Consider the following 22,980-nt stretch of genomic DNA (forward strand, 5'->3'; position numbering starts at 1 on the left):
GCCATCAAATATCGTCTGTAATCTTATGTAATTTGGGTAAAAAAACTTTCTTTATGGAAAACTTTTCAATTTTGGTCAATTTTGGTCAATAAATTCAAACTTTGTGCTACGGTGCTACACTCTTTTCACCCCTGTCATCGATCACATTAATCATTGATATATGGTTATGAAGAAGTGCTTAAGTGCCCATTCGCCCTTGCATATAAACCCAATTAGGTTTTTAGGAAAATAGCTGTCACTTTCTCAAATTTAAACCTAAAACACAAAATATATCCTTAACAAACCCATCCCAAGTCAATTTTTCACTTCAACAGCCGGGCGCCAGTCTGGAAAAAAGGGAAATGTTACACCAGAGCTGCGCCAACTTAACTGGGAAAAGTTGAAGGTAGCAGATCTCAAACCGCAAATCTACGCCGGAGATATCCGGCGCACAAGCCGCAATTTCCAGACTGTTACAGCCCCAACAGTCAAATCGAATTTTTCTACTTTTCCAATAGCTTTACCCCCGTTTCGCGTGAACCCTAATTTTATTTTTTGTCAAAAGAAAAATCCCCGTCAAAAATCCCTGTAGTGAAAAGTTACCACGAATGAATACCACGGATTTTGAAGAGGCAGCGAGTCAAGAAAAGAATTGACCTTTCTTTTGTGGAAAATTCTCTCTGTATTGAGAATGCTCATTTTCACTGTAAACGTTTTTGCAGGTGGTTCGAGGAGGCTATTAAAAATAGAAAGTTTTGTTAAAAATCTGAAAATTTGAGCAAGGTCAAACAGCTTAGAAAAGACCTTAAATATCTTATAGGTCTAGAGATTATGTATGAGACAGCATAGGGTTAGAAAGACTAAAGATTGTTTTAAAAAACACACCGTAAGGTAAATTCTTTTAGCCAAATTTACTAAAATTTTTCCGAATTTCGCTACACTACATATAAGCATATAATAAGGGTCAATTTTTTTAATTCTAATTTTTGTCCGCCCATACGGTCATTTTTAAATCAAGTGCCCCTCTTTCCTAGTAAAATTCTCAGACAGAATGGCAGCGGCCACTTTGTTTTGAAGAATTTCAACATTTTCGCAGATATCATAGGATTGGTGCCTACAGATAGACTAAAACATATTGAATTCTTGGAATGTCACGTCAGTTTCAATTCTAACCTCAAAACTGGTCCGTCTTTTTAATAATGTTATTAAAGTGACGTCATTATAGGTTCGTATCAGTCAAATAAAAATCTTTTTTGTTATTGACAAAAAAATGTTATTTTTTATATTTTATCACATGATCCTATCGCGACTCGTAATTTTTTTTAGCCCGTGTTCAATGACAGTTTTATTGATTTTGATATGTTGTATATTTGATTGACCTTAAGCCTTTTTCTCACTTTTTGTTACTACGTTCACGATAGAGAAGGGGTTGTTTTGTTTTTAATTCCGCATTTTATAGTATAAGGTTATATCACATGTCATTTGAGAAGTTGTTTAGACATTTTGTTTCATACATATTTTCATCCTACTAGTTGTTGTTGTTTTTTTGGATTTTTTTTGGATAACATGACACCCAGGAAGAAATAGGGATTCATTAGTAATATACAGTACCATAAGGATTGATTTTGACTAACGAGTCCCTGTGTTTTCCTTTGCAAGGTGGTTTAATATGAAAAATATGTAGGTAAAAAGAAACTATTATATCAAATCTTCATTCTTCTTCGTCGATTTCAAAATTTATACCTTAGTGAATTTCAGGAGAGAAAAATTTACTTTGAGAAGAAAAATGTGTATGCTGCTGAGCAATTTTGATGAAGATTTACGGAGAAGAATGTTATTGGTAATGTTATATTTATTTATTACACAATTATTTTCATCTATATTTCATCCTTGTATCCGGTATACACGTCCTAAAAGACACACTGGCGTCGCAGTTCTGCTGGAAAAATCGGCAAAAATTCCGTTTAGTGTAGAGGATTTTTCATTAAAATAGATTCCGGAATAACAGTAATACTGTTATACTCCTTTGGTGTTATACCCGATATGTAAGTAGTATTGCTGTGAATTTACATTCCCCACTGAATAGATGATTTATCAAATGTGACATCTCTAAATAGCGAGCACCTCACCAAAAAACCGCGATTTTTCTTTCCGTTTCTTGGTGAGTTCCACTTTGATGATTTTCGAAAAATAGAAGCCTTCAAGCGTTTTGACGCAAATTTGTTTTTTCCCTGCTGCAAGAGCTTTTAAAGTTTAAAGTGACGTCAAAAAATCGATATAGATTTTCTTTTCTTTTCAAACATCTTGGAAGTATTTATGAGGTAAAATTTGTATACATTGAAATTGTTATTTAGTGAACCGGAGTTTAAGATTTGTATCTATCCTACAATAAACATCAAAAAAAAAATCGAATGTTTTGAGCTCGAAAACCTAGGCTCAAAACATTCGAAAAAGTCGCAAACTGGAATAGACGTTACTGCGTAGAAAAAAAGCCGTAACGTCTAGTATAGGCTACTCTAACCTTCGATTCACATTCCCGCTTCAGACTCATTTTCCGGTAACTCATTTTCCGTACCGGAAAAATTCTATTATTAAAATGTTTGTTTCAATTGATCAATAGTATTGTGGTTTAGAAGAGCTAGATATTGAAAATGTAGCACGAAAAAGCTGGACAAAGGAGAAAAATTAGGCCTTAAAAGGGAATTTCAAGATCTGTTCTTAAAAACATTGGGATTGCGTACGCAACCCCGATGTCTTGCGGGTCCTTAAAATATATATATCAACAACTTCGTCAAGCTGTTTAAGTTTTATTGCTTTTAAAGGGAGGGTAACAGGGGAGTTAAATAAAACGCGTCAAATATGAGAAGAGTTCTTAGAAACGGGATTCAGGAGTGTTAGAACTATTATGAATCAATACTTTCACATTCGTCATGTTTTAGCATGCTAACAAAATCTCTATACTGGAGATCTCTTTCCATATAAAGGAAATTCAGAGAGAAATTTCCAGAGCTGAGGACTTCTCCTTAGAATAATGGAGTTATCTCTCTGTTAAGAAATTTTGTATCATAAAAATGTTTATCTTTCGAGATCTTTGACGCACGTACAAAAATCTATTTTTATTTCACTTCCCTGATTTTATTTAAAACATTTCTCTGTTTGATAACATAACAGCCCAACTATTTAAAGGTTTTAAGGGTTAAGGGTTAAACTAAGTCTAGATTCTTATTTAGAACACTTCGAAACTGTCCCAATTTATGACATCACTTACAAAAAGTTAATTTTTATATGACCAACATGAGCATTTTTGTATAACGCCGGCGTACGCTCCTTTGTGGACCCCGTCGCTGGATCTGCGGCCTTTATAGTAGGCCGTCCGTCTGCCTCACTTGACATAAATATATCTTTGATGGGAATAATCTTCTTCCTAGTTCAAAACTTAGAGAGTAAGATGCCAATATGAGAAAAATAATTCCGTTCAATTCTCTTGAATTAGGCAAAGCTTAATATGAACGGGGGCCCTATATTGCATATTTTTTAAATCTTCACATCTATATTTGAAAATGATCACGCCCTATCAACCTCAAAACACGTCAAACATTGACCGCTACCCACCACTGGTTCTATTCTTTCCCTCTTACTCGTACATTGGAATTTCACAACCCTTGTGACAAAAACTCTGTTTTAGTGCAGTAAGTAAGTAATTTTGCGAGGGTGGAGGGCGGTCCAAAGGTAAAGTTTCTCTGGCTGTCTACCCGAAGGTAAGGGAGGGCGCTACTCCTAGATTTGGATTTCTTCGCTCACCCTTGACCTGTCTCTTTAGTTGCTGAGCATCAAGCAGAGAGGCATGATGTACTACTTTTAAGTTGCGGCCGTTTTAGTGTAGATGGATACCCAAATGCCATCATTAAAAGAGTTTAATAGATATGACAGGAATAGAATAGAATCATTTGTTGGTTCATTAATTAGTTTTCCCTAAAAGTATTTGTTGCGACATCTAGCAGGTATCTAGTTGTTTGAAATGAGTAACCAATTAAATATGGGATAGCTCATAGTGTTCAAGGCAAATGGTTTTAAATCTTTTTCTACAAAATCTACTACAGTGGAGGCTCCAGAACTCGAATACGCAATTTTATCGAGTTATGAAAACTTCGAGTCAAGGCTGTGTTGATTGGTGGAACTAGAAAACTTGTTCAAGTTAAGGAGTCATTTAAGTTTCGTTTTCATTTAAGGTTCACGTGTATTTCGAGCATTATTTTGAGTGTTCCCGATTCATACCGATACGGTTTGTCCGCCCACAAATTGAATATGGGACAATTTAGTTCCCAGGCTGCTAATAACCTATTCATCACTGTTTATTTAAATGAATTGAACACATACTTTTAAACATTGGCACACGAGCCCAAAATCGTAAATTTTTTCCTTCCTTCCAATTTTGAAACGTTTTTTTAACGTTCAGAAAATGTTTTCACTCTGTTTTCCCTACTTAATGGCCTAATATTTAAATTCGATTTAATGTTAGTCATGGTCGCCTTTCTTTGGTCTCTCCTTGGGTTGGGTTTATAAATCTGACCATCCCCATCGTCAAAAATTTGTTTTTGCTGAACTCATCAAGAAAATTTGTTAGCATAGCTCTAAGGTTATTTGATGAATCAGACTCAAAGGATTTTAAATCTTTTTCTCTATAAGATTAGATGTATTATTTTAAAATCCTCTATGAAATTTGACACGACCGATTCCTAAGACCAAGTTCAGTCAGACGGCACGGTTTCGTTTCGCTCTGAAACGAAATGAAGCCATTCTATCGGTTAGATTCAATATTTACGTCACTTCTAACCAATAGAATGGCTTTCTACTCATTTCGGACCGAACGGAACCGTTACGTGCGAACATGTTCAAACGTTACGGTTTAGCAACGCTTCGGTGTGGTTTTTGTGACGGATAGGAAATGTTCTTATTGGTTTTGGAACGAACCAGTTCTGTTCCGATGAATAAAGTGTAGCGTAATGGATTCGATCCGTTTTGCCTTGTACCCAGCTGGCACACAACGTCGCTTCAACGTTTTTATAATATTCACAACGCTCATATAACGTTAGATGAACGTTGAAACAACGTTGTGTGTCAGCTGGGTAATGTTTTCTTTTTTGACGTTTCAAATTTTTGGTGTCCACACAGTATTTTAGAACCATTATGCTTCAAACCTTTATGTCTGAACATAAGCCATTTCACAGTCTAAATGGATCATGGGTAATCAGGAATGATTGCGCCCCGGTAATGGTTTCCCGTTGGTTAGATGCAAAAAACATTTTTCAAAACTTTGGACCAATAGAAAGTTGTCATATGCGTGCAGTGGTCCTGATTTTACCCATTACGCTTTGCGACTGTGAAATAGCCTATATTCTGAATGATAGAAGCTAGTTTTACTAAAGAGCATTATATGTTTTGAATCTTTTTCGTAACTTATCATATTTAGAGTTAATCTTGTATTGACTTAAATCTTAAATCTTAATCTTAATTTTCTTACAATAAATGTTAGTTTTAAGAGTTTTATGTGATTTTAACTCGTCATCGTTTCTTAAATTTCACGTCTCAGCAGATTTTTAATCCCATGGGGATTAGTACACGACTGTTAAGAATTATGTTTATAATGGCATTTTTCCAAGAAGGAATAATTTGGTCCTCTTTTCCTAGGTCCTGTTTCTGTTTCGTTTCCCATTTTATGTGAACCCATTTTTTTGGACCCATTTTTTTGGACCCATTCTTTATAAAATCTGGGACTTTGATTCGCTGATTGAAAGCTAGCCGCACCGACTCTTTTTCGACAAAATGGGAAGGATGCAGATTTTGCTAGCACAAAAACTCTTCTATATTATCCCTTTGTTTAGTATGAAAAAATACTATTCGAGGGGTTAAAAAAAGGGGGAAAAGGTTCGGAAAATGTTGTATTTTGCTTTTTTTTCGTCCCTTCACATAAGATCTTAGCCACTACTTGACAGGCTTAGCTAGCCTAGAAATCTAAGCCCGTTTGATTCAGTCACTAGGATAAATCTGATGATAAGTTGTGACCGAACTCCAAGGCAAACTTAAAATCCGCAATATAAAAAAAATCTTTAAAGCGCCGAAAACGCTATACTTCCATTAGCCGTGTGTCCTTGTGAATACGAGCTTAGTTAACTAGGCTAAGGCTCATCATGCAAATTTTCTGAGGGAGATTGATAATTGTATTCGAAACCCTAATATTTAAAATGCTTAAATTTCTTGAAATCATCGAGATGTGTAGTGTCAGGTAGTAGGAGCTGACTTAAGGAGGCATATTATAACTGTTTTCATTGAGATGACAAAGATACTTAAAAAACTTTCATCATCAAAAAACTTCTAAGAGTCTAGTTTTTTATAAGCATTATACTGTGCTAGCAAATTTGGACAACTTTTATTAACTCTTCGAGGTCCTATATATGAAATTTTGAAAGTGTCCAAACTAAATCTGTATTTGGTCTGAAAATATAATCTTTAGTTTTATCTTTGCCAAAGGGTTATCGTTATGAATAAAAAGTGCATGAAACCGAATTTTTCTGCACGAGAAGCGCTTATAATTTCTTTCTAAAATATTATAATCATACATTCCTTTAATCATTCAAATCTTTTAATTATCATCAGGGAACTTGACAAAAAACTGTGTTAACCCCGTTTTGCATATAAAAAGATTAAATCTATATTAAATCTATAATTGCTTTTTTTATTCATTAGAGCTTAGCTTGAAAGCGCTTTCTCCTGCATTGAGCTATGTTTAAATAGCTATCATTAAACTATGTGCCCCCTGCTCAAAGTTGAACTCGAAGCAGCATGCAATTTCTATATATTATTTTTTGGGATGCGAAAAACCCGGGACAAACAGTGCTTTTTTTCCGCTTGATTCGATCTTGTGACTTAACTTAAACTTGAGATCATTTTAAGACTAGCTTTGGAAATAACTTGCTGATATCGAGAAATCGAGTTTCGAGAAATCGAGAAATCGAGTTTATTTGTTGACATTGACTTTTTTGGATGGTAAGATCATTTTTAAGGTTTTTCAAAATGTCTTCTGTCACGCAGTTTTGATGAAAGTTTGGATTCGAAACTTTTGAAACAAAGCTGTTTTATTGGTTCATTCATTTCTTTATCCATTCATTCTTTAGTTAAATAGTTCGTTCGCCCGCTCGACCTTTCATCTTTTTGCCCGCACGTCTTATATGCTCAACAGTAACAGTGTACTTTCCCTTTTGAATACAATTTTTGTGTGTTGTTTGATTGGTAGACTGACTATGCATACTTTTTAGAGTTAAAAAGCACGAAAACCTTCCTTTCATGGTGGTGGATTAGACTCTGAAAATCTAGGGGAGTTTTTTCATTTTTCAGAATTTTGATTTTGGGGTCTGAGCACTAGTCTATTGGTTTGTTTTGCCACGATCGTGCCTATCAATAATCTGAAGCCACTGAAGTTGAGCCCAGTGTGTTGCGCACGTTCGACTATAAAGAAAGAAGATTTCCGATTACGTAATTAATATTTACTGCTCTGTGATGTACATTAACATTGTGCAATTTTGATCCTCTTTGTCGTATGATTTTTATTCATTGAAGACTAAAATTTCTGCTGAATTTATTTTCGTGATCGTTCTTTGGTAATGTATTTAAATTAGAATTCATGATATTCATTAGACTATGCTATAGTCTAAGACGAATCACTATCTAAGAAAAAAGCCCAAAGCCGAATAAAAAAATTCGCAAACGGTTTTTTTTGCCGAAAAGAGTTTACAGTCGGTAGAGTTGCCAGTCTTAGACTATACGATTTTGGTACAAAATACAAAAACAGCCCAAATCGTACGAATTCGAGTTTCCGTATGCGAGGCCAACTGTGTTCGGTATTCGAAAAAATCAAAACAAAAAAAAAAAGGCGGGAGAGAAACTGAGATAAAAGAGGGATTCCAAGAAATATTAGAGTTCTCTTTGGAGAACCTCTTCCTTTTATTCCCTTTATATTTTCTTGGAACTACACTTTCTTTTCTTAAATAACAATTTTTATAAACAGTCATTTTTTTAACAAGTTTGTAATTTCTTTGCAACAAATCTAAACTTTCACCTTATAAATTTCTTAAAAAACATCAAATCATGTAAGTTTGTTTGTTTGTTTTTTTGTTTTTTTTTGCCTGAGGATTATATCCTTATATTTACCCCTTTTATATATCAAAGTCCATGTAAATAAAAAGCTCCATTTGCTCAAAGACAAAGGATATGTATACAAATCATTGACAGTTTAAATACTTGCAATCTCGGTTTTGTGACTTTCCTGTTTGATAAAAAAATTTACAGTAGTGGATGAAAAATCACTTTTGCAGGGAAAAAGCAAAAAAGTTCCAGCTTGTAAGCTTTGCAGTATGTTGATCTTGCTTTGATTTGAGCTTGAATTTCTTTCTACCCAAAAAGAGACATTAAAAATGAGGATGAAATAGGAGAAAAGTTAAGAAATCCCCAGAAATTAGCTTATAATGGAAAAGTACCAATTAGTAAAAACCTTGAGGCAGATTTAAATGACATTAAATTTCTTATTTACAAAAACTGATAAATAGGTAATTCAATCATGATAAACAAATGATTCTAAACTGTCTTCCGAAAATACTGTATTACAGTCTCGACTAATTCCAGGAATAGAAGGCTGATGTAAATTTTTCCAAGTCATAATCTCAAATTATATCAGAGGACGTCAAGTGAAATAAGTTGTAATTTCAAATTAAACCAGGACGTGAAGTGAAATATTCCAAGTTATAATCTCAAATTGTACCAGGACGTCAAGTGAAATAAGTTGCAATTTCAAATTAAACCAGGACGTCAAGTGAAATATTCCAATTTATAATCCCAAATTAAACTAGGACGAGGACGTGAAGTGAAATATTCCAAGTTATAATCTCAAATTGTACCAGGACGTCAAGTGAAATATTCCAAGTTATAATCCCAAATTAAACCAGGACGTGAAGTGAAATATTCCAAGTTATAATCCCAAATTAAATCAGGATGTGAAGTGAAATATTCCAAGTTATAATCTCAAATTATACCAGAACGTTAAGTTAAATATTGCAAGTTATATATAATCTCAAATTATACCAGGACGTCAAGTGAAATATTGCAAGGCATTTTCTCAAATAATACCATAGGACGTCGTGATGATTGCAAGTCTTAATCTCAATAATAAACCATGATGCTGTGCCAAATATTTCATTTCGGTATTGTGCTCTCTGCAAATTACTGCCACACATATTCTCATTATTTTCCCATGCATCCAATTTCTGAATTTCTGATTCTTACCTAGAAAATTTAGAATAATAATCTGATGATTTTCACAGGTACGACTAGGTAACTGAACTTTTCGACAATTCAAATCAAAATGAGGAAATGTGAAAGTTTTCGAACAAGAAGTATATTAAAAGCAGTCTTTTAATAAAAGCAGTCTTTTAAAGTCCACAATTGACAATAAGTACTTTGTTTAAGATATTTTTCAAAGTTGTCAAAGAACTGCTAACACCAGATGAAAATAACTTTTTAAGAGTGGAGATATGAGGGTATTCGCATATCTAATGAAACACTGCCTGTAATTCATAGGATTCATAAGAAATATACAAACTGACTTACCTACTTTTAGTTTCTCTGTGTCTTTTTGCTGTATGTCAGTATGAATGTAGACTTCAGTTGAAAAATCATTTTAAAACAGCTTCTACAGAAGCATACTTGAGGAATAAGTACTCCCTTAAACTAAGTTATCTTGTAGTCTCAATAAAACAAAATGAACCAAGAAGAAAAAATCCATGAAAAACCACAGATCCATCTTGCATCTTGTCCTTGTGTCTTCTTCCCAGTGACCAGCGTGTTTTTGATCGTTTGAACCAAGCTCGGCCTTTAAACTTAGGCGGTTTTCACCACGGAGCGACTAACCAGTCTCACTGGTTAGTCCAAGCAAAACCGCAAAAAAAATTTTATGCCAAAGAGTTATCGTCCGTTTCTTCGAAACTCTCCCGCCGATTTTTTTCCGTATACCGCCATAACGCCATACCGCCATTTTTCCCGCCTTTACTATCACTGTAACGGACGATAACATCGTCTAGATATTCATGATATTCATGACGTAATGTTTTCTACGGAAAGACCCCGGTTTTAGCCAGTATAGTGGCAAATTTAAACTAGACAAAAGTTGTATAAAATTTGCCACTGCTGGCAAAAACCGGGGTATTTCCGTAGAAGACATTACGTCATGAATATCATGAATATCATTAAGGTTCTTAACCCTTTAAGTGCCAGGGTCCTTTTTTCTAAGTTTTTTTTAAAAAAATCGCTAGTTCAAACTTTAAGGGCTTATATCTCCTGATCTAGAAGGAATTAGAAGCTCGTATATAGCTCGTTGGATAGCTTAGAGTCTCTTCTTTCTTTTGGGCGCCTTCGGCGCCGCCCGATTTAGGAAGGGCGTGGTGGGCGGCGGCCAAGGGGGGGGGTAGGTTAGGGAATTAAAGCAGTCAGGCCCGCTGCGCGGACCTGACTGAACTGAGAAAAGGTGCCCAGTGGTAAAATTTCAAATCAATTCACTAGAAGACAGAATAAAGTAAAACAGGGCCAAATTTGGAGGTTCTTGGATCACTCGTTGACCAAAAATAGTCAAAAAACGGTCAGAATCTCAAAAAAGTGAATTTTTGTCAATTTTTTGCATTTTTTTGACTTTTTTGCTTAAAATTTCGCTGGAAAGACTCACTTTTGAATTTTTTTTTGCTTGACCATAAAGGACAATCTAATTCCTACGAGTTCGACCAAAAATAACGATTTCTAACTCAAACTGGGCATTACAGGAGGGCTTCGCCCTCCTATATAGCCCATGTCGTATATATACGACATCGGCACTTAAAGGGTTAAACGATTTTAATTGATCCTTCGAACATCTCCCCCCTCTAACTTTTTTAAACTTTCATTTTTTTATCTTTTAACTTTATGTTTCTACTTAACATCATATGTAAACTTGTGTTGCAGTATCGATTTTTGCTATTTGTACCTATTTCCAATCTGTAATTAACAGACCGGCCTTCTTAAATTTTAGCCTAATTAAGGCCTAAGTTTTTATATCTCATGATTTGGATTTATCTTAGATATTGTACAATTCATGATATTCATGACGTAATGTTTTCTACGGAAAGACTACGGTTTTTGCCAGTAGTGGCAAATTTTATACAACTTTTTTCTGGTTAAAATTTGCCACTACTGGCTAAAACCGGGATATTTCCGTAGAAAATATTACGTCATGTATATAATGAATAATGGAAGCTACTTGCCGAATTTTTCAGTGAACTCGATGAATTCGAAAATTAAGTAAAATGCTGACCGGTGTGTAAAATATCAACGGCGAAGTTGACTCAAAAGCTCCAGTTAGCTCCAGTGTTCTTGAAAGAGGTGTGTATTCTACAGACCGGTCTGTAAGGTACCAAACATTATCCTTAAAAATCTAAGGGTAGGACCCTTTTTCAAAATGGAAGAAAACTTTTCAAAAACTTGGAACGTGAATTAACATTATTTTACCACCCTAAAGACTTTAAAAACAATCACTTGGTTGACATATATTTTTGATTGACACAAACTTTTCTTATGAAATCTGTCAGCATTGACCCCCCTTTTTTGATGACCTTTTTACCTGATCTAGACAAAGTATCTTATTTCAGTGTTGCGATAATAATAAAAATTGACAATAAAGTGATGATTTTTGTCTCTGTTACGTCAATTTGAATGTAGTTCCTAGAATTTCATTGTTACAGAGAAACGCATATTATTTCGGAATTTCACTCACACATATACACACACAGAAGTCCGAAACTCCCTTTTTTCTCTTTGGTCATTCTTTGTTGGTGCATGTATGAAGCAGTAGATATCATGCGTGACTTCACGTACTTTGCACCCGAGTGTATCTTACGGTTAACATGGCCAACACACAGCGAGGGGGGGTAGTACTAAAATTTCAGATAACATGATGTTTAGTGATCCGAGTGTAAACGAAAAAAAACTCGATAATCCTGTCAGTTGTATAATGTGGTACTTTAATATCAAAATCTAGGATAAAGATGAAAACCTGAGAAATACCAAATTTACCAATGTTCTACTATTTTTTAAACCATTTTCAAAATTTAATTTTTCCTAAATTTTACAACAGACTTTGAATATTTCTAATTTTGAAGGAAATTTCCTCAAAAATTTTCTGATCAGAGATTTTAGTACTAACCCCCCTTTTTAAAGCCTTGTTGTTGTTTTTTCATGAAAATTCTGTTCTGTTATTTTTTCGGAGACACTGTACGTAAATTATTGGATGAAAAGAATATTCTGATTATCGAGTTGAGGTTTTTTTGATTTTAGGAGAGCATTAGTCTCAACCATTGTAATTGCTTACAGGTGAAATTTATTGGAAATGGTATCGGAAATTTAACAGAGCTGTCTTTTTTTGGTGGATAATGAATTTTAATTTAAAGAAAAAAAATAATTTGCTGCAGAACAGAATGACAAGATTTGGTACCTACATTAGGCTGCTCGAAAAATGCCAGGTAATTTTGAAAAAATTTGCTAACCCTTTCAGTGCCGCGATCGGCATGTGCCGACAAGAGAGATGTCAACCTATTTGCCAGAGGTTTTTTTATTAAAAGTTTGATTTTGAACTAGATTTCATTAAATTAATTTCATTAAAACAGTTGAATAATTAAAATATATTTCAAAGATGTTTTTCATAATTATACATATTTCAACTCAAAGTAAACACATACCTCTTATATTTCTGATATTTTTCAGAAAATAAGCTAAAATGTGATGGTAAGCTCTGTGGTCGCTCTTGTCGACACATGCCGACATCTAACAAATAGCAGGTCGAACCTTCATTTTTTTCCGTGGCAAATAGGGCAAACCTTAAAAAATACGAACGGCAGTTAAAATGTTTAAGGACCTTGAAACGCTTATTCTTTCTTTAGTACTTTAAAAACCTTTAATATGGTCTCATAATGCTCCTATTTCTCGGGAAATCTTCATTTTTTTTCCGTGGCAAATAGGGCGTTAACTTCCATTAACAAAATTCCATGATGATGATATTCCTAGCATATTCTTAATTTTTTGGCCAGTTTCATCATGGACATTCTTATAAAGTGTATATTAAGAACCCCTATTAATGGTTATAGGGAAACATTTTCACAAAAGTTCATTACCTTCAAATTGGGCACAATATCTCGTCAAGAAAAAATCATGATTAATCTACCATTTTGTTTCTGGACTTTCAAATTTTGGACAGGTTTCCATGGAGATGTCAACAATGAAAATCCACCTTGTAAACGATTCAATCTGGGTGGGAGTTTTAAATTTTTTGTACACGCTTTTTCCTTTATAAGAATATACCATATAAAAATATTCATGATGAAATCGGTCAAAAAATTAAGAAAATGCTAAGAATACCACCGTCAAATAATTCAGCAACTGAAGAATACATGCTAGATTTATGATGGGTTTACGTCCTAACCTAAGAATACCGTAAGAATATTTCAGGATGACTTTTCCCAAAAATTTAAGAATATCCATGAAGAAATATAAAAAAAACCATTCTTATGAAAAAAGCGTGTATTGAAAATCAATAAGGGTTGATTAATCACATTAATGTGTTATTTTTAGAAAAATATGTGTGTTCCTTTTCGGGGTTTCCTCTTAGAATGGCCAAGATGTTGCAGTACGGGGACGGTCATGTTTTCCTAAATTTAAGTTTGGAAACCTAGGAATCATTGTTTTTAATTTATAGGATTTCTCATAGTTGAATAAATTTTTGGTAAAGGTTTAGGTTGTCTCAATCTATCAGACAAATATAAAATGATTAATAGGTATTACCCTGGCTGACCCTGGTATACGGCTGAAATTTCCTATTCCTAGGAAAAATATCTTCTACAATAACCAATCAATCAATCAATCAATCGATATAAACCCTGATGCTTTTAAACTGACTTAATTTGTTTACCTACCCATACTATAAAATGGTTTCCCCGGGCAATAAGAAAAAACTTAAAGTTATTTGGAAATGTACAAAGAGGAAGATGTAACTATGCGGCTTTTAAAAGGCTTTTGATGCTTAGAGAGCAAGGAAAAAGCTCTTTTTTTTATTGGTAATTAAAAGTAGAGTTTTTGAATTGAATTTGCTGAAGTGTTTTATCTCTACGGAGACCTGTACTTATAAATTATGAAGGAACATTTACAATTGGTGGCTAAGTACAAGGCGAAAGGTGTTCAACACAAAGTTATGAAATATGTTATGATGGTAAGGATTCTTCCGTTATTTTGGTTTTACAGTAAACTATCGCTTACTTGAACTTCTATTATTCAAATCTTTCTATAATTCGAACTTATTGCAAATCCTTGTCAAATAGGAAAATGCTCTTGATATACTTTCTATAATTCAAAGAAATAAGAATCATTCGATTTCGGATTATGGAGATTTGACTGTATTCTTTATTGGGGTATATTTCTTTGATTTTTTTCTAATTAATTTTTGCATCGGAGAATACTTGAGAACTCTTTCAAAATGTTTCAAAAAAATATAATTTACTAAGACTAAAGCCATATTTTTAAGTGCTTAAAAGATATAGTATGCCTTACAACAACCCGTGTATCATTTTTATTTTAAGTATATTGTCTTTAAGCGTGCACAATTTTTTATTATGAAGTTTTAAATCAACAATTTTTTGAAACGATTAATTTTAGATGCTAATAATTCAAACAATATATACCGTTTACCTAATTTGTCCCATTTTCTTATCTAAACTTGTAATGACCAGCCTACGCCGCTTCATTGAGTGGGCTTATAATTTATAATAAGATTGTGATGAAAGTTTTCAGAGAGGGAAATAAATCTATGCTGGAAGACTTCTTTCATCATTTTTTGAGACTGCCTATAAAAATGGTGATTTGAAAATATTATTTTTAAAAAAGGTGGGAAATAATTTATTTTAAGCCATGTCACAGATTTTTATTTTATTTTGCTACTTTCGTTTCTTTTCGCGTGCAGAAATTTTCCTGTTTTTCATACGGTAAAATTACGTTACTATCTTGCATTTTCTAGTAAGTCCGTATATTACATTGATTATGCTAACGATGACCCTCGTGCGACCGTGACAATTTATTTTCTTGATTTCACTGAGATGTTCGAAAAGGGGTATCTTGAGAAATCTTAAACTAGTTTTTAAGATCGTAGGTGCTAGGTCAAACCTATCTTCAAGTCTTCCTTGGGCCTTGTATTTAGATTCTAAAATCATCAAATTTGATTAATAGAATCTGATTGGTTGACTACGGTAAAATTGATTTTTAATTGTTCTCGGAACCAAAGAGTTATAAAATGCGGACCCGAACCGTTTTTTCTAAGGGAAGGTTTAGTATAGGCATACTAGACATCACGGCTTTTTTTCTACGTAGGGTTTTCGGGCTCTAAAAATATTCGATTTTTTGACGTCATTTTTAACTTTCGAAGCGATTGTAGTAGGGAAAAAATCGAATTTGCATCAAAACACTTAAAAGGCTTCTTTTTTTTCGTCAAAGTGGAACCAAAATGCGGTGAAAAATGCTGGATTTTCGTGAGGTGCTCGCTAAAGAGAAAGTTTCTCAAAAATAGAGTTGATGGTTTCAGGTTACTCTGTACCAGAGTGTACCTCATGTTTATAGTTTCGTACTACGCAATAAGTTAGCAGTAGATATCAGGTCTGTGTGTAGGCTAGTTTCAGGTATGTTTTTGTCTCTTTAAAAAATGACGAAGATTTACTCCGTTACATATCGAACGGCCATTTATTTATAGCTATTTGACTGATTTTTCGTGCACCTTGTAGATCAGTTTCGTAGAAAGAGGGCATAGATTTCTATTTTTAAATCTGGTTATCTCAATAAAAAGGGGTCATTTTTTTATACTGTTAAGAGCTATATGGTTCTCCATGAGAATAAATACATATACAATCTATAATTGCGGACAGAGCGGTCATTTTATAGGGATTACTACTGAAGGGTTACACGTTTTTTTTATAAGAACATCCTAAATTTTGAAGCCTTCAGATGTTCGTAGCTTTTCTGGTTTCAGGCCTAAAAATGTTCTTAACATGTTCTAATTTTCACCATTTGTGAGTATTTTTGTCCATTTTCCTAAGAAACCAGGTGTTTGTCCGCAAAACCTTAAAATGTTCTTAACTTATTCTTAAGACTTTGGTCATCGAAACCTTATGCTCTTATATATTTTGTTCTTATATAAAAAAACGTGTACTTACTCTAACCAGTTGACTTTTCAGCCGATTGACTCAGATAACGTGAATAATGTACTTTCCAAGGAATTTTTCAAAGGTAATGTACAAGGAGAACTAAGGGATAAAATTTTCGAAGAATATTAAATCTGCTAATGATTGCCCAAATTAACTAATCAAGCCTTTTTGATTTGAGCCCCCCCCCCCCTTTGAATCTTTGTGTAATTTGAACTAGTGTGATAGCCTTATCTTGAAAGGTCTTACAAAAAGAATCTTCGAAATTTAAATCTTAAAATTAAGTCCTTTGTAATGATTGGGTTGAAAAGGGGTCAACTGCAATATTAATTAATTGCTATAGCTTTTTTTTAAATGTCTTTTAATAGTTTTGTACTCATTTTACTGCTTGGATTCCTAGCAATTAATTTTCCCGCTATTAAATTGTTTCATTAAGTTTTCTGGCTACAGTACTTTAAAATGACTTTCGCAATGTGCTTTTCTTTACCTTGGATTGCGAAGGTTTCTTTTTTGGTTTTATCTCTACAGCACTTTATGGTGTGTGTTTCAGGGCCCACGCCACACTTTTTTACAAAGTAAAAATTTTTGGTTGCGCCTCCTTAGACTCTATATTCATTGGCCCCCCAATTTCAATTTCATGGCGTGGGCCCTGTGTTTGGCAATTTTACTAAATTTGTCTAATCGATACGAGAAATTTGCTAGATTTCTAGAAATATAAAAATCTCTAGATTTCATACTTGAAAATCCGTAAAACTTAAAAGTTATTTCCGCAATTTTTAAGAGGACTGAAATTATCAGCACTAGGACCATTATTAGCAGTGAATTTTTTAAAGGTGTATTATAATATGATAAATCGTCATCATGAATTTGAATTAACTATTTTATAACTATGTATTTTAAGTCCCATACTAGTACAGCATCAAATTTCAAAAATATAGCCGCTGATACTAAGAACATGTGCTAAATCAACACAAATTTTTTGACATTAAAAAAATCTCAAATCAAAACACTTTGAATATGTTTGCTTTTTGTGAGGAATTTTGGCATTGCTGCATGTAAAAAACCGTTTGAAGATTGTCCAATCAAAATAACAAAATAAAAACATGAGTTGACAAATGAATTATATCTAGTAATGCCAAAACAAACAAAAGAAAACCCTAAAGAGATGCTAGTTCTAAAAGTCGTCTAAAACAAGTCTTATATATGAGTGATTGCTTAAAGCAAATAAATTCGCGCCTCCAAAAATTTATTTCAGCCAGTACCAGTTATTATCTTTTCCAACGGAACATACTATATAAATATGGATTTGTTCAATGCTGGCTATCTGATTGTGTTTTTTATTTATTTATTTATCTTAGGACAAGTGTATTCTTTAAGTATTGTGAGATAACCCCCAAAGATTTCTTAATGTCAAGCATTGTTGGTCTCCCTCAACGTCTGTTGACAAAGAATGGTTTTGTTTTTGTATTTGAAGTGATTTATGAGGTCCTTGAAAGGGATTATTTTTAGTGCTCTCTCACCACTCATTGATGGCACCCTCTTTAAACTAAAGATAAGTGGTATCTCCAATTTTGCTTACAGTGTAATGAAGAGACCAAAGTTCTACTTCTATTTCTACCTAGGTACCCTGGCTTCAAATAAGGAACTGCGCACTATTATTTTTTGACTTTTCCAAATATATTGTTTGAAATCTTAGTCTAATGGAGTTCTAACAAGTTAAGCTTCAAATTTCATGAAATATGTGATAAACTGAGATACAGTTTTTTATTCAAAAATATCAAAAGGCTTTAAATCCTTTGACCTACATGAAAATTCACTTAACTTCTTTTTTTTTATCCCTTAAAGAACAAGAAATTCTACACCTCTCTGACCCAGTACTAAGTTTTTATAACCTAATCTTTCGAATAAGATCTTGCAATGATGCTGTTACTTCCTTCGTTGCAAACGTTAGACGCATCTGACGGTATTTTTAGATTCTTGCATCATCGTTGTATTGTATTGGAGACTTTCGAACGCCTTTAAAACATTTCAACATACCCTGCCATTTTGCGGTATTTTTACTTTCCAGTACTTTCCAAAATCTCTCTTTCTAAAGGGCGTTTCTGATGCGTGTTTCTTTAAACTTTGTAGTTTCCCTTTCTTTATACGCACTCAGAATGAAAGAGGTCCGGGTCATAGACCAATCATTAAAAGAAATTTGTATTTTACGCCAAGTTGTCAATCAAACTTAACTATAGTAAATACTTCAAAAAAATTGTTCCCTTGAACAATAGGGCTCTTTTTAGTCTCGCTTCAGTTTTGTTTGATGCGCTTGTTCAATTTTTGGGCGTTTTAAGGATAATTTCAAAGTAGAGGTATTGTATTTTAAGAGGGGAACACAATTTTAGTGGAATTTCTTCTGTTAAAGATTGTTGCGTCGTGTGATGTTTGCAAAATGATGCAAATTTTGAAGACTGCGCAATCGGCTTACCAATTGAAAAGAATGATTTTGGTAACTTGGTTTTTTTGTTTATTTGATGATCTTTTGTGTTTTTATTGTAAATAGAAGAGCAAGTTTCTTTAAGTGTTAAAATCCTAAACTTTCCTCGAATGATGTGATTGGGATTTTTATAATAGATTTCTATTGTATTTTTCTTTCGGTAATGAAACGTTCTCTCAGGTTTAATGCATTTATAATGCATATAACCAAGGCACTTCAATTTACCGTGCCATGGTGTATAATACACCAATAACAACGATCTTGGAGGAATTCTTTTAGTGAGTTCGAATAAGACAATTTGTTTAACCCTTCATCAATCGAACAAATGCACTTTCTCTATTGCCAGAATATTTTCTAAATGTTTTAAACCCGTTTTCTTCGTATATGGTTTAACACCTGATATATTTTTTAATCATTTTCTTTACATATTTTTCGTCATGTTCAGGCATATAATGACCAAAATGATGGACGTTATACATCACCATCATCAAACCAAGATAACAGCACCAATGCATCCTGGAGAATGTCCGGTCTGATCAACGAGGTACATATTCTATCCTTCTGTCCACTATGTCTCTCAGTTTGAACCATAAGTGATTTTTATGGTTTAAGTATGCTGGCTAAATCGATCTAGCCAGCCAGGGTGCAGTACACAGTGCTGATGAGTCCCAATAAGGACGAAATGCATACACCTTTTCTGCCACCCAAATCTCCAGAGTGAATTATAGTTGGACAAAAATTTTAATTTCTTCACATACATACTTTGGATTTAAACTCTCTCTTGATTTTCCGTTTTTTCGGTTTTTTTATTTCTGGCTTAAGTCCACGGATATTCAAACACGAAGGATAGATAGAGTTTCAGTCCTAACGATAACAGCGATACCAGAGAAGGTTCCATGGTTTATCCCAGAGAGTTTATCACGGGTTTGATTTCAAATAAACGCATGTGTAATAAACTTCTTGATATGATTAGTATATCTTTATAACTGGAATCTCTGCTCGAACCTCTCCTTGATTCAACACCGAAACACTTGTTTCTTCAGCTCTAACAAGCAGATCTCATCTGCTTCTCAAACTAGTCATTCTTAAGAAAATACTCTTGTTATACACTCTTTGTCAAGGAAAGTCAACCTGTCAGACCTTCTGATTTTAAGTTCGATTAATCAGACTTTTTCTATGGGTTAGCAGTCTACGCATTGAAGAAGATTGTAAATAATGGTGCTTTTGATCGATTTGACTTTTAGATTTACGTTAATAGTTTTAATAATCATCCATCACTTCCTGAAGGTCATTATACTCCGGAAGTTAAGGTGTATGCACAAAATGAACTTTCTAAGGCCAGTTAACTGATTGAATTGGAATTGCATCACAACACTGTGCGTGAATTTTAATGCAATGGAGTCTTCTTTACAGTTAACTCTCTCTCTAATACGAACCTCTGATATTCCAATCTTTCTATAATTCGAACCAAAATATCCCCCCCCCCCGAGAGTTGAATTTAAAATACTCTCTGTAATTGGTATCTTTCTCTAATATGAAGATAATCTTGGTCCCTTGAAAATCGAATTAGAGAGATTGAACTGTAACTACAACAAGATTTCTGGCTCCCTAAGTTCTCCAATCAACCAGTGTTCTATAACATGATTGCACCGAACCCTTGAGAAAGTTGTGTTTACCATGTCTTATGTTTGATCAGGGGGTTGATTTTGTCAAAACGTTATGTGAACTTTCAAGCCCAATTCCAGGTGCTTATGACGCTTTTTTCTTTGGATGTCCATTATTTTAAAGATTTCTTTGTACGGAAAATATTCTTAACAAGTCTTTTTGTCAATAATTTATCCACAAATGTTAGGTGGTTCTCAAATTTTGTTCTTTACACTCAAAGTACCACCTGATCTGAAGTGATGTATTTACTGCTGACGTAAGCAGTATTAAAGGGAGTCTCTATGAAAGAAATGATGCTCAAAACCTTCCATTGTTCAGTCGACCCAGTATTTAGACCCTATTTTCTACCTGACTCATAAGACTCAAATGGACGAAAATAGAAATACCTTTCATAATACCATCCATATATCACCAGATGGCCCTGTTTACCAATCTCTCCCCCTTTCAGAAAAATGTAACAACAATGACTTGTCTATCTACCTACGACCCTAAAGCTGATATTTTCGTGCAAAAACACTGCAAGCCTTTGTTTTCTGGCTTTCACAACTCTTCTTAAGACCCACGCAATCTTTTCAAGTCTTTACTGAAAGCCTCTAGCCTCTGACCCATGTTTCCCCTTTTTTATTAACTGGCTTGCATAACGGTTAGCCCCAATCCCACGTAACCTTTTAGCCTCAAATAACATTTAGTGCTCTAGCAACTAAAATTAGTCTGTGATCCACCCACCCTTATATTAGCCTGCCTGCAAATGATGACGTTATGTTATTTATAAAGGTGTATTGTATTGTACAGTTTGAAATTAGCATCATTTGTATCTTTTGTCTGCTTATGGAAAGGTTGATATTGTTATAAGGTTTATAACCAGTAGCGTTCAGAGGCGAAAGTCTTTTGGTTTGAGAACATTGTTGGGGTATGGATTTTGTCTTTCTTGAAGATTGGATGGTTAGTTGTTTTTTTTTCTTGTGTTAATTTGCCCTTTTTGTATTCAGAAGGGGTAAATCAGAATTGACCTAATTTTTGACGATCTTTGTACGATTTATTGTGAGATATAGCAAAGAGGGGAAAATTGTTCTTTGCAAAGTAACCCGGAAACATTTTCAGAGTAACATGAATCAATGTGTGGCGTTTAACAATTTACAATACTATGATATAGCCCTGTCAACCTTAACAAAATAAAATTGTTGAGTTCTAGTTCACAAGGGTTGAGCATCAACTATCATGTATGTGAGCTTATCAGCGTATCAATACAATAAATTCAGCCTTATTTAGTCTGACCCAGAGCTAGATTTGAAACCTTATCTCTTTTCATGTGATCTTTTGTTTACGTGAAATAACTTCAACTCAGATTTTAAGGTTTTTCACTAATTTGAATTGCATAGAGATTTTTATACTCTACAAATCTAAAAACATATACATTGATTTATTTGACAGCTGGGAATGTATTATAACTTTTTTCTAAATGAAGGATACTAATAGTGCGCCCTATCAGCGGTAATACCGAAATTTTTTCATACCATTGACGTCATTTTATGAGAGTAGTCAGGGTTTAATTTGAAAGTCATTATTGCTACCATTAAACTTAAATGCATTTTTTTTTCCATAAAAAATAATTTGAAACAGGATCAATACCTTCTTGAAAATTATTTTACGTAACTTACTTGCCTGACTATTAGGGGTCAAACTTGCACTTGTATATGAGTAAATATTTTACGAGGCCTGGAAAACCCGAGTTAAAAAAATCGAGTTATGACGACATAACTCGGTTTTTTAAGGTACACCTTAATTTTTCGAGTTACATAGCTCGGTCATTTTAGGTACACCTTAAATTTTCATAAGTTACATAACTAATTTTGACATAATTTTCCTTAACTTACATAACTAAAGTTTTTTAAGGTATATAACTCGAGTTTTTATAACTCGGGTTTTTCTAATTGGTAGCTTCAGCAAGCTCTTTTGATCTTTTATTTGAAAGTTTGGAAACCAAAAAGTTTTTCCAATCAAGCTATTATTAAAAAAAGTTTAAAATGTCAAAATTCGATCTTTTCATAGTTCATCACACTGTGCCAATTTCCTGTCTATCGAAACTGTTAGATCCACACAATCTCTTTCGCCACAATTTTAGCAGGTTTTTCCAACTTTTGCAAGAGAATAACCCACACCGCACCACACCAATTTCCACCCACGCTGTTATCAACATAAATAGCTTGATTTTCTTACCAATCACAATTAAATCAGAACTGTTATCAAAGTATTCATTCAGGTTTAATAGGACATGGCTCCAGATTTCTTTACCTTCAGTTAAAAACGCCTGCATTTCTCATTTTTAAACACCAAAATCTTCGGCCTTACTGAAACTGAACAAAATGATGGATTGGAAGCTTCGATGAGATAGCTGACGAAGTCGTACATTTACATAAAGCTGCATTCCTAACTTTGAAATATCCTTCCAGAACACGGTTGGTAATTTTGGTAACTCTTCGATCCAACTTTGGAAAATAAAGAACAGAATCGTCTTAAAATGTCAAATCTTGAACAGTTTTATGTTGTTTCTAT

General features: G+C 33.7%; 1 protein-coding gene across 8 annotated transcripts in view; it reads left to right on the top strand.

Moving 5' to 3' along the window:
* The window catches only part of LOC136806335 (uncharacterized), a 73,324-nt gene that overhangs the window by 41,742 nt on the left and 8,602 nt on the right, over positions 1-22,980 (top strand). For 4 of the 8 annotated variants that reach the window (XM_067062897.1, XM_067062895.1, XM_067062896.1 and 1 more), the window contains one exon: positions 19,208-19,306. In XM_067062897.1, coding sequence (XP_066918998.1) covers positions 19,208-19,306 — 99 coding nt within the window. Of the gene's footprint in view, positions 1-1,737; positions 1,820-12,366; positions 12,570-14,100; positions 14,309-18,552; positions 18,775-19,207; positions 19,307-22,980 lie in introns of those variants that run through there. The other 4 variants (XM_067062894.1, XM_067062890.1, XM_067062891.1 and 1 more) reach the window with 4 other exon arrangements.

This window comes from Clytia hemisphaerica, unplaced genomic scaffold, assembly GCF_902728285.1.
Source record: "Clytia hemisphaerica strain Z4C2 unplaced genomic scaffold, Clytia hemisphaerica genome assembly, whole genome shotgun sequence".
NCBI lineage: Eukaryota > Metazoa > Cnidaria > Hydrozoa > Leptothecata > Clytiidae > Clytia > Clytia hemisphaerica.